Source organism: Nematolebias whitei, chromosome 11, assembly GCF_014905685.2.
Source record: "Nematolebias whitei isolate Nwh7 chromosome 11, NemWhi1, whole genome shotgun sequence".
In the NCBI taxonomy this organism is placed as follows: Eukaryota; Metazoa; Chordata; class Actinopteri; order Cyprinodontiformes; family Rivulidae; genus Nematolebias; species Nematolebias whitei.
This window is the reverse complement of record NC_056508.1, coordinates 36836508-36849056: the sequence shown is the minus strand read 5'-3', so window position 1 is coordinate 36849056 and position 12549 is coordinate 36836508. Positions and strand designations below refer to the sequence as shown.

Genomic DNA, 12549 nt, shown 5'->3' with positions numbered 1-12549 from the left:
GAACAGGACATGACCAAACTGTGCAATCACCGCAGGAAAGTGGTGGCGATGGCTGCTCTGTGTCGGAGTATGCAGGCCTCACAGCTTCCATTTGCCAACTTTCATCATCCAGGTAAACTTTAAAGCACAAAAAGACAAAACATGAGACTGCCTAATACTGTAAATATGTTATTTCATACATCATTAAATAATCAAGTACTGTTGTAACTTAAGACAGAGTTTATTTTTTATTTTTTATTGTAACACGGAGCTCGTAATTGAAAGTTTTAGGAGCATCAGCTCACATTTTTCCTAGTGATAAATGTCTTAGACAAACAAAAGAAAAATTAACTGTTTTATTTTAAAGTAACAACTTACTTAGGCAGGGCTTGTTTATCCATCAAATGTCAAATATTGCAATAGTTTAAGTTAGACATGATTTTTGTTCACAACAATTGCTTTTTAATCCACGAAGTGATCATGTGTTTGTCTGTCTTCACAGATGTGAGTCGAGGGGACGGCAGAGATCCACAGAAGGAACCTGCAGAGCGCAAAGAAAAAGACTGTGGAATTTATTACCCTAAACTCCATTTAGTCTCAACTCAAGTGCACAACAACCTCCACCCAAACCCTTCCGCCAGCCCCAAATCCCCCCACCACTTTATTTATCCTTACAATGGTTCCTCTCCTGTTACCCATACAAACATAAATTCTAGCCATTCCCTAGATACTTTAAGGCGACTTCACCATTATACTCTTCCAGCATCCTCCATTGCTTCCCCCAGCTCCTCGTTTTCAACTCCCAGCACTGCCCAGATGTTAAATCACTCCCCCACCTCTCCCAACATCAGTCACGGTCAGAGAACACCCAAAACCCCAGAGACTCCTAGCTCTCCTCGGCTAACACCCTTGTCATCACCTCCTCCTTCTTCCCCCATTACCCTTAGTGGAGGAAAAAGAGGAGCCCATACTCATCCTCATTCTCCTCTTTCTCCATCTCCCTCTTTCTCTCCCTCTGTCCATATCAAGTGTGTGTCTTCTCACCAGCGATCTCGCCATCTCTCAGCCTCTCCTTCCTCTCTGTCTGAGCGGGGAGGAAGCTCAACAGCAGCAGAAGGGGGAGGTCTGATGGGCAATAATGTGGCTAGGACAAGGAAGTCTGCTTCTTCCTCTCCACACTCGGTTTCCAGTGGCTCCCCTAACCCCAGTCCTCACGTTCCCAAGTACAAGCTGGAGGACATCTTAGAACAGTATAAGAACTCAGGCAACAGCAGCACTAATAACCATCACTTCCCAAATCCTGCTAATCTTTCCTTACTGACCAACCAAAGCAGTAGTCATCCTCATGTTGTCTTCTCAAAGTCTTATAAGGGCACCATGAGTCCAACTGCCAGTGCAGGACCACCAGGTTTTGGGTTGAACTCTACGGGGCCTTCTAGTTTACCTCTGGGGCCATTGCTGAGCCACCACTATGGCCATCAGGGTAAGCTCCCACACCCAGTTTCTTTCCCTGCTAGTAGCTTGCTTTCTGCAGCTGCCAAAGCTCAGCTGGCTAACCAGATAACCCAAGGCTCAAATGTGACCAGCAACCCAGGAAATTTGCCTTCCTCTCTAGACATCTTGAAAGACACACAACAGCAACAAAAGGTAACAAACAGCACTTTACAGAACAGCATCACTTCCTCTTCCATTGCTTCTGCTAGGCTTCCCCATCCTTCCCTTGCAGCAGCTTCTGCTGTTCTCTTTTCTCCTTCACAAACTCTGGCCCAGTCCCTGGTGTCATCCTCGTCCCACGTGCCTCCCCCAACAGAACGCAATGCCTCACACAGGAAGAGACGACGACGATCTCCCACAGTCCTCAGCATTCTAGGAGACGCCCAACCGCTGGCTAATGGATTGAGGAAGACTCCACCAGAAGAAGCTGTTTCTGCTGCAGTTATCAACCTTTCCTTCACTTCCTGTTCCCTCCCCTCTCCTTCCTCACACTCCTACTCTACCTCAGCTGTTCAGAACCAGAGTGCTGTCACATTAGATAATCATCATCAAAACCTCTCTGGGCAGATGCCCCGACGCTCTGCTCCTGGACCAACAGCACATCTTTCCAGGCCTTCTCGACCAAACGAGGCTCTGGATTTTACTACACCCACATCTCTCAGCTTGGATCCTCCAACTCAGCCTCTGTCTGCTCTGTTACACCTGCTCAGTGTGCAGACTGCACAGGCTACTGCATCCAACTCTGCTTTAGCTCAGTCTAAGACTGTACTTGTTGAAGGAAGTGGATACACAAATAAACGGAGCCCCACAGAGTTACCATCTTCTCCAATCTCAAGTTTTACTGTCGGCCACCCACAGACTCAATCCCCATGCCGAACAGATAACACTAATCCTCTATCTCTAGTTCAAAAACCACTTTCTTCCCCTCCCACCTCCACTCATTTCACAATATTACCATCTCACTCTCTTCCACCATCTACAAAATCAACTCCTTTACAAAGAGACCCTTCATGTACACTGCCACCAAAGTCAAATATAGTTTTTGGCAACATCAGCACCCCATCTCGGCAGATGTCCCAGACTCCTGTAGACAAAGATCAACCAACGCATAATGGTGTTCCCACAATAGACTCTGTTTCCCAGGCGTCATTACCAGAAGCCTCACAACATGAATCTGTGGCACTGGAGCGTGGTAGTAATAGCACATCATCATCAGTGGACCTGAGTCATTCTCAAGGCAGCATTTCGATTGGCATACCCTCTTCCCCGAAACCTCTGGATCTTAGTAACAATGTTCTGACCCTTCTCGCTACATCCTCCACTTTGACAAAGGGGGAGGGTATTTCCTCCCACCAAGCCGCTAATGTTGAGCGATCTTCTCCAGAAAATTGTATTTCAGGTAAGTTTTTTTTTTTCCCCAGTCTCAAGTGTATCGTTTATTTATACAAACTAAACTGACTATTTTAAAGTAACCAGATGTTTGATGTTTGGCAAGATATTAATTGTACACTTTCAGACAACAGAAGTAATTTGCTGTTGAGTCGAGCCATTAAGGTTTATAGATTGTAGTGCACTTTTCACCTAGAGTTGTTCTTCTGATTGTATTTTTTCAGTAGTTTATCACTATTGTTTCATAATTTACATGATGCTATTAAGTTTAATTATAGTGATCAGTGCTGTTCCAGAATAAAACTATGAATTTATCCTTTAAATGTATCATCCACTGTAAGACCTCTAAAATATGTGTTGCAGTTATTAAGTCAGTCTGAGCTAAATGTCACAATTTGTTTTCCAGCAGTACCAGAGGAATCTGAACATTTAGTCCCAAAGGTATCCACACTGACAAGCCCACCAGCACCTACTAGTCCTGCATTCAACATCTCCACCCATCAAGAGGAGAATCACAGTCCTCCTCACTCCTCAGCTGTGAGTGAGTCAGCTTCTCCGTTGCCTCTGGCAGAGGCCTTCCCCTTCATGAACCAGGAGCAGCTGCTTCAGCTGCTGTCATCTATTGGAGGTCTACCATCTCTCTTGGACCCCACAGCGTTGGCTTCATTACCTTTAGGGGGGCTGTGGTTGGGAGGGCAACAAGCACATATCCCTCTTACCTCTGTTTCACCACAACCACCACAGATTCTTGCAGAGCAAGACCAGTCAGAACAATCACATTTATTGATACAAGACCCACAGCAACAAACTCCAGATCAACAACAGAAGCAGCATCAGCTTAACAACAACCCACTGTTTCCCTTGTTGCCATTTTTGAGTGGTGCACAGGGGGAAGTACCACTGAACCTTCTGGGTCTGCTACACCCACTCCCAGCATCAGCCCCCTCTGCTGGACAGGAACCTGATTTAACTGAAAAATCAAGTCTTCAAGCTCTACTTATGGCTTCGATGTTAGTTGGGCAACAGCAGGCCTCTTTGTTACCTCTGTCAGCACTGGGTCAGTTGAACCAGTTCAGCTTGGAAGTTCCTATCCAACCATCACAACATATCCCTACCACACTGGAGGGCCTCGCTCTTGATAAGAACTCTGGCCTCCTGGATCCATCCACCCTCACTGGCTCAGGGCTCCTGGACATCGCCCCGGGTCTGCTTCCCATTACTGCTGGAGCAGAAAACCCCATCCAAGCCCTGCAGTCTCTGCTCCTTCCTGCTACTCTTCCTCCACCTGCAGCCTTCCTGTCTCTCAGCCCCACCCTGCTCACAGCTGCCCTGAGCTCTGCTGAGCTCCACACCCCTCCCAACTCCCAGTTAGTTTCTGCACATCATACCCAACCTCAGGTAGGCTCCCTGACTCCTGTATGTTTTCTTTGAGCTTATGCCAAATTCCCTAGAAAAACTTGTTTTAATTCCTTTACCTGCTCCAATAATTTCCCTGCATTAGTTGCTCAGTTTTCCTTAACAAACATTTTTAGACTTTTTTTGTTAATGTTGTTGGAATAGTTATGGTGTGGCTTAAAACACCTTAGTTTACACTTCTACAATACTTTATTTATATATTTTAAAAATGAAATATCATTTTAGTTTTCTGTATAAATGTGTTTACATGAAGGTTTTTATACTTGAGTTTTAATTGAACAAGTTTTTTTCTACCTAAGCTTGAATGTAGTATGGTTCACAGTAGGGGTGGGCGATATGGCTCAAATATAATATCGTGATATTTCAGAACATTCTGACGATAACGATAAATTTCGTGATGTAACAAAAAAAAACTGAAATCATAGTTATTTGACAAAATTAACTTAACATGTTGCTTTGCAGTATTGTATAAAATAAAAAATAAACAAGTGGTAATTTTACTGAAATTACTTTATTTGGTAAAGTATTCAGTCTCCAAGTATAAAAAATAAAAAAGATCCTTCTGTTATTTAGATGAAAAAGTCTACACAAAATATAGATCAATAAATCCACCACAAAAACTAAAGTGCAGGTGAAGTTTCCCAAAATAGCTAAATAAAATAAAGCTTAAGATCTGTTGAGCATAAATGTAACAAAATATATGCTGCCTTTAAATGAGCTATAACTTCCAGAATTTGTAACAAGGTGATCAGCTGACCCTGAAGCTTGTGGTGTTTCAGCTTCCTCTGTTCCTGCAGGAATGATTCATTTATTTCTCTGATGCTCTGTCTTTCATCACCTGACTCTGTTCTTGGTCCATGGACTATGAAACTAAGAGACAGACCTGCGCGTGTTTGTACCGGCAGTTTAGAGTGGGGGAGACGCAGCCTGCACCGGCAGCCCAGAGCGGAGAGAGAGAAATAAGACGAGTGTCAGCTTAGAGCGGGGGGAGGGAGACAGTTGAGTTGTCTGTAGCTGCAGTTTAGAGCTGGATGGAGAGACAGCTGTTGTTTGTTTTTAGCTTTTTAGCTAGCTAGTGCGCAACTGATTAGCGTTACACCAGTACCTACAGGTGTGTGTGGGGGAGGTGGGGGGGGGCGCAATTCAGTTTGGTTTTTCGGTGCTCTCGGTTCTGTTAAAGGGGCGGGGCGCCCCGATATATTACGTCATGAAATTAGCATATCATTTTATCATTTTTTTGCCCAGCCCTAGTTCACAGTTCCAATTTAGCTCTTTTTTGCAGAACAGTCATTGTGTTTGACTTTAAGCACAGAACGTAACAGTTTGTGTGCATTCTGCAGTCAGACTGCTTCCTACACATCTGTGCACTCCTATTTTTTGTAAGGACCGCTTACTGATAAGATGTTTTCCTCCCACTTGCTTTAAACTGAACAATCAAAAGTAAATTGAATGAATGTAAAATGGGAAAATGTATCTGAAATTGCACTAAAAACATTTTGTGATCTAACGTAGCGCTAAAAGACCAAGATTTTGTTAGAACACAATTGCTGCTCTTTTGATTAAAATTCTAATGCAAATGTGTCATTTTTCAGTCAGATTTTATGACTTTTAGACCTTCAGACAACAAAACTAATAATAGAAACATTTAAATAAGAGCATCTTTATTTTGAGTTATACTATAAGAATATATACAGTATAGGAAGAAAAATAATCAGAGAAAAATAAACAATGCAAAGAGCTCTCAAAAAGCACGTGGGACATAACGTAATGAAAATGCATACAACATGACTTCAACTACATTTTTAAACTTTTCAAGACTGGTTTGGAAATTAATAATAATTGAATGTAAACTGTTTCATTTCGGGTTTGTGCATTAAACGAAATTTTAAACTGTGTGAACTGAGATTTAAACCAGTTATTGTAAAGTGCGAGCATTCACAAGTTGTTTATCAACCAGACATTAGAATAAGAGAGCTATAATTGTTCCACAAGGAAAACCAACAGTACACGCATTTGGAGCGAGGAACAACTGTGCCAACGTATGAAAATAACAGAAAATAGGCACCACAAATGATTAAGTGCAGTAACGTAAAACTAGAATGTGGTTCTAATGTAACAAGCAATTATGTAATAGTAAATAATTAATAGTAGCTTAATAGTTTTTTTAAAAGAAACCTTAAATTGGTGTGTAGATTATTAGGGGATCCACCTGTGTTTTACTAAAAGTGTTAAAAAGGCCATTGATAAACAAAGGCATTTTTATATGTTAACATGTTTGTTTTATGAAATATTACTTAATTTATTACAATTTCTGGGGGATACAGCTGAAGCAGTTTGACTATTGTATAAAATTAATCCCAAAAAAAGAAATGGACTCCTCCTTTTAATTTTTTTTATTTAAAATATATGCAGTATTTGCCCATTGATTGACTCATTCTTTTTTCTGAAACCCCCAAACTGTGTTCCCTCGTGCTCTTCAGGTAACCACTGATGCTGGTGTTGACACCCTCATCCCTGTTTCTCTCCAAGGCAAGGACAACCCCATCCTCCAACAACTACTGCCAACTTTGCTTAATCCCTCAATATTAGGTGAGTTAGTGCCCCTCTTTAAATGCATTTTTATACAATATAATGCTTTACGTGAAAAATATGTTTTTGTAGGAGATCTTCCTGGAATCACGGGCCTTCATAACATAGGGATTGGAGCAGGTTCCATTCTCCTATCCCCAGTCCAGGCGTCTGCATTGGGAATGCTGCAAGGCCCTGATGGAGCCATCAACTTACTCAACAACATACAGGTGGGTAATTTGTCTGTCAGAAGCTAAAGTTTATCACAATGCATGTTAAATATTGTTTATTTTTGTTATCTTAGCTCTGCTAGTGCTACAACATTGTGCTCCTTCACAACACTCTGGAAACAAGCATTTTGTTCGTTAAGTGAAAATAGAAATGTTTTGTGAAAAGGATTAAAGTTTTGAGCAACTTTTGTTGAGCCAAAACCGGCTAAATTTTGACTTATTTCAAGCAGCAATTAAACATTTAACCTGCAGCTTCAGTAGACAAAAACATTTTTAACGATACAGATGGCAGTGCCAATAAAATCAGATGTCATCATAGAGTGAATATAAGAACTGGATCTAGTGTTTTGACTGAATTGAATCCAAACATGCGTTCTGTCCAGTAGTTTGTTGGTGGCACTTATTAGCAAAAGCATGTTTGTGTAGAAGTTTGAGGCAAAATATATCTGCTTTACAACCGATTGTATAAACCCTGGTAATCAAGTTTTACTGAGAAACTGTAGCATGTATGTATAATAAAACACATTCTGTGCTTTGCAATATTTCAGCTTTGAAACTGTGAGTAAAAGTGCTCCTAGTTGATGTTTTTGTTTCACTACTGCTAAAACAAAACAAATTTTCTCTGAAGCCTTGATTTAAAATGCATTTTATTCTAAAATTCTGAATTTTGAACGTTTAATGCATTTGTTTATTTATTTGTCTTTTTTGTTGTTCTCCAGCTGAACCTTGCACCAAATTCAGATGTAGAGAAACCAGGATCTTTTCAGGAAACTCAAAACACCGCGCCGCAGGAAGATATGCCAGCTAGTGAAATTTCTTCTGAACTCTCAAGTCCTGTTCCAACTCTGGTTTCATCTCCTGCCCGGCAGTCCACCCCACGCACAAACAGAGGATCTGAGGGTAGAGCTGTCATTGATCCTTACACGTCTTTTATGGACACCATTTATACCTCTTTCCTTCAAGTCAATGCTAAAGAGCAGGAAGATGGGGCCCAACTGAGGCCATCTGACCCTACGTCACCCTTCTGTGCCTTACCACCGGTTTCCTTCCCTCTGGACCACCATAACTCATCCACCGCTGTCCCAACCCTTCCCAAGGCAGGTGCCCCAGTCTCCCTCAGCCCACGCCGAGCATGTTCTCTCCGCAACCCAGACTTGTCGAGACTCAGCATGGAAGCAGCAGCTCACTCCCCAGCCCAGGGGACACCCAAACCCACAGAAGAAGGGCCTACTTCACCCTTACTGAGGAAACCAGTTATAGAGGGACATACTCATCTAGAGCCTCCCTTGCCACCCATATACTTGGAAGAAGCCAAGACAGACTGTACCAGTCCTGCTGCAGCTGTGTGTCCCTTTCTGGACACGGGGGTGGATAGGCAGGGACAACTTTCTCATGCAGGATACCTCAGTCCTAGAGATGGATGCAGTGGAATGTCGAATGAAGACAAAACTGAGACGATGATCAACACCGGGCAGGAAATGGTGAGTGATTAAGAGTTTTAGGAACTTAGATTTTGTATTAAAACAGTGGGTCAGCTGATTCACTTCTGAGAGATAAATTAAGTATAATGTTCTTGTTTTAATTACTGTTTCTATTTGTCAAGGATCAAGCAGGTGGAGCCAGAAGAGGAAGGAAAAGAAAACAAACGTAAGTTACTCTGTCAAAAGTTCATTTTCCAGACATGCTGTAGACATTCTTCACACAGTCCTGTTTTAATAAACCAGTGTTCAGTAAAACCCTGTTGACTCAGAAGGATTTATATTTTTGTGATGTTTCGAACAGCTGACGTATGAGATGGATTTCCCTGAACAGTACGTGTTGTTGATGTGTTTCTTTCTTCATTAGGCTACAAAACGTGTTAGAAGACTTTAGAGACATGGATGCTACAACACTAGATGAAACCAAGGCTACAGTAAGATCTACATTCACCTCTTTGTAACATACAGATCTGTTTATTCATCCTATCTTACCAGATTTACCTACATTTTTAAAGTACACAAAACAGCTGTACGCCTGGTTTTAAGAGCTGAAGAAAAATAATTACAGGTATAAGAAAAGTTAAGGAAATTGTTAATAGAGTATTTTGTTGAATTCCTTTTGTTATCTGGTATACCAGTTTTCATTTTTATTAATTATTGAAATTTAATATATTTTTTGAGTTGTTGGAGATTGTAAATTATGTCTGATGTGATCCCTTATACCAGGGGTCTGCAACCTGCAGCTCTGGAGCCACAAGTGGCTCTTTGGTCCATCTTCAGTGGCTCGTTCAAGCTTTGACCAAAGTTAACATAAAACTAAATTTGATTGGTTGTTGTACAAAAATAAAAAAGGGTCGTTTTGACAGTCTTCCTGTCTTTTTTTTTTTTTAAACATGTGAATAATAGAACAATACAAAGAGTAAATCATACTCACTTTATGCTTTATCTCTTCAAAGTAGGATACTTGATTTTTCCACAATGAAAACTCAAATCATCAACCTGCATAGTTCATTGTTTAAATTTTTACAAAATTGTTAAAATCTATATTTTTATTTTCTTTCTTTACAACAATCCAGTCTTTTATTTTGTCTTAAAATGTACAAATATCAAATGTTAAAAATCATTTGATGTTTTTTGTTTTATAAAGTTATTCCTGGCCAGAAAAGCCCCCTCCAAAAAACTTCAAGTGGTCCACGGGCCACCAGTTGATGATCACAGTTGTACCAGATTGTTGTGGCTCCAGACACTTAATTTAGTGAACAAAGGGGCATCAATGGCTCATTTTCATAAAGATTGCAGATCCCTGCCCTGTACTAAAATAACTGCAACACTATTTCCACAAACTCTTTTTTTCCATCAGCTTGGTAGACTGCTGAGGACGTGTATTATGCAGCTTTGATTTCAGTGGATCTTGGAAAAGTGGCTGTAAAGAACCATACCAGAATCAGCTGTTTTGAGCTGAAATGCTAGCCCTCATATTTTCAATATATTTTAAACACAATGAAAGTTTATCTCAATTGTAGGGCTGAACAATTTAAGAAAATATTCTAATTGTGATTTTTTTTTTTTTTACCTCAGTATTGCAATTCTGATTTAATATAATATTTAATATGGTTTGATTATTTTTCCTCATGTATTTTTCAACAAACACAAGCAATAAATCAGTTTGTTTTATTTGCAAAAAACTCCACTGTTTTCAGCTCCGCTGCAACTCCGTTTCTGCATTTTTTTGTGTGTGTAGCTCCAGGATAGCAACTTGGCTAAAATGTGTGCATGAGGGCATTCTGTACCGTTTATCCATTGTGTTTACCAAAGCTGTAAACCCGGGCTTGGTCACTATGTTAATGGGCATCATGTCTTTCGTTTTGAACTCCGTTTTTGCTCGAATTATTTCCACATGCCGTTTCGAATTTTGTTCATACGGAGTAATACCTTCGAACAGTTTGGTCAGTGATCCCTGTCGGGCTGGCACTTTGCTTACTTGAAATTGAAGCACTGGTTGTTGGCATTCTAGCCATGCAACTATCATAAATGGCTTCGTGGTGTTTGTTTTTTTAAGGTGGTGTTACCTCGAGAGGTAGCAACAGCAGCAAGGCAGGTTCTGCACAACACATGTTGTTGCGCAGCGTCTTCTTTTTTTATAGCCAAAATAATTCCAAACCTGCTGCCTCTCTTTGGTACCAAACTTTCAGATGTATCAGTTTCTGTCGAGCCTGACGCCATTGTGCAACCGGTTAAAGCTCAGTGTTGACTTCTCTCACTCCCTGCTCTGCTTTGCTCCACTCTCTCGCAAGTCATGTAACCAGATCACGTGACCAGTCAAATCGCAGCCTTTGCGATTAGAAAATCTCACTTTATCATATCGCGATATTATCGCAAATGCAATTAATTGTTCAGCCCTATTGTAGTGGATGAAAACTGAGTTTAAAAGTCTATTTTTTTATCCTTTTTTCTATTGGTGTTTATCCAGAACATTAAAGGCTACATAAAGGGTTGACTGGGCAGGAATGTTTTTACTCCTTGGAGAAATGTGGGAACGCTTGTGCACCTCTGTCTGCAATTGTAGTCGTCGTACATCTGTGAGAGGAAGAAATGAACCTTATGTGACTTTAGGTTCTCTCCTGTTGCAGGCAGCACTCCTGAAGCCCGAGAGGTCTGTGCGTGGCAGGCGGAGACGAGGCACCAGGTCACAAAGGCCGTGATTGGTGGAAGAGTCATTCACCAATGACGCCTCTATCCCCCACCCATCTCTCTGCTCTCATCACTACTGTTTTAGACCTTTAAAAGAAAAATCACCTGCACTAAAATTATGCTGTTGTTGTGTCAACTATTACTATGGCAACCACTATTAAGGAAAAAAAAAAAACATGCTTAGGAGAAAGATATAGTCAGATAAATTTATTTTTAAAAAGTGAAGAAATGAGATTTTGTGGATACTAGATTTTCTCTTAGGTTATAAAATGATTTCTGAACATTGTGATCAAAGATCTTTCGATTAGGTTGGTGTTAGAATTGTATCAATGAAAAGCAGAGTAACAAACGAGTACTGTTTTTTCTTCTCATCGGTGTGTTACTTATGAGTCAGGATAAAGCCCGTTTACTTGAACGATGCTCTCTGTTGAAAGTGTGTTGATTAGTGCGTCTTTTTGCGTGTTTGTTTGTGTGTTGGACAACAGTGCTGTTTCTGAGCCCCTTCTGTCTGACTGTCAAATTAATTTTTGTCTCGGGGAAGGAGAACTTGTTCTTCTTTGCTGTCGTATTTTTGGAGACAGTGTTCGTATTGAAAAGCAACATTTTTAAGGTTTTTAGAAAGTGCTGAAAGAGAAAGGAGATGAGACACTTTTTATTTTTTTTCTTAAAAGTGTGACGTGAACTCAAAATTTGCCACGTTAAGGAAACTGAATTGTGTCAGACTTCTTTGGCGTTTCACACCAGTCACATAAAAACGGATTTTGTATCCCAACTCCTTTATTACTTGTAAGATGTTTATTATCGATGATAAACCAATGTTCTTCTGTACAACTTTAAATTGCAGGTCCTCAAATGTTTTCTTCGATGACTGAATTTGTGTTATTTGTAATCCACATGAAATCTGGAACACCTCTTGTAAGAGCAGATTGCCTCAAATCTGCATCCTTGTTACATTTCACACACTGTCTAAATGATTACATGTAGCATCAGATGGATGTTTTAATTAGGACCCACTCCCAGCTTCTCACCCTCCAGCTACAATTTAAAGTCAAAGGGGTTGATATTTGAATCTGAACATTTGCACAAAACTTGAGTTTATAGGAAGTACTGTATGTCCTTTTGATTGGTTGAATGGTTTGTAGGGATTCTTACGCAGAGTGATGACGTCTTATGTTTATCTGTTGAGTTTGTGTGTTTCTGTGGATGTGGGAGTGATGACCTCTTCCCTGTCTCCTCCTATCAGTTTCTGAGCCCTCTTCCTCACTGCCCTGCCCCATGAATTTTGGCATCTCTAGCTGTATTTA

At 40.6% G+C, this 12549-nt stretch overlaps 1 protein-coding gene across 1 annotated transcript; it reads left to right on the top strand.

Annotated features, from left to right (window-relative positions):
- Window positions 1-3791: 3791 nt before the first annotated feature.
- LOC119417681 lies at window positions 3792-11483 on the top strand. The gene is made up of 7 exons (XM_037684944.1): window positions 3792-4260; window positions 6759-6867; window positions 6940-7076; window positions 7796-8557; window positions 8680-8723; window positions 8922-8988; window positions 11185-11483. The coding sequence occupies exons 1-7, from the start codon at window positions 3862-3864 to the stop codon at window positions 11254-11256; spliced, it is 1590 nt and encodes a 529-aa protein (XP_037540872.1). The 5' UTR covers window positions 3792-3861; the 3' UTR covers window positions 11257-11483.
- The last annotated feature ends 1066 nt before the right edge of the window (window positions 11484-12549 follow it).

Excerpts from the sequence above, each read along its gene's own strand:
- LOC119417681 (XM_037684944.1), top strand. The coding sequence starts at position 3,862 with ATGGCTTCGATGTTAGTTGGGCAACAGCAGGCCTCTTTGTTACCTCTG. Across the intron at positions 7,077-7,795 it reads ACTTACTCAACAACATACAG|CTGAACCTTGCACCAAATTC; the intron begins GTGGGTAATTTG and ends GTTGTTCTCCAG. Across the intron at positions 8,989-11,184 it reads TAGATGAAACCAAGGCTACA|GCAGCACTCCTGAAGCCCGA; the intron begins GTAAGATCTACA and ends CTCCTGTTGCAG.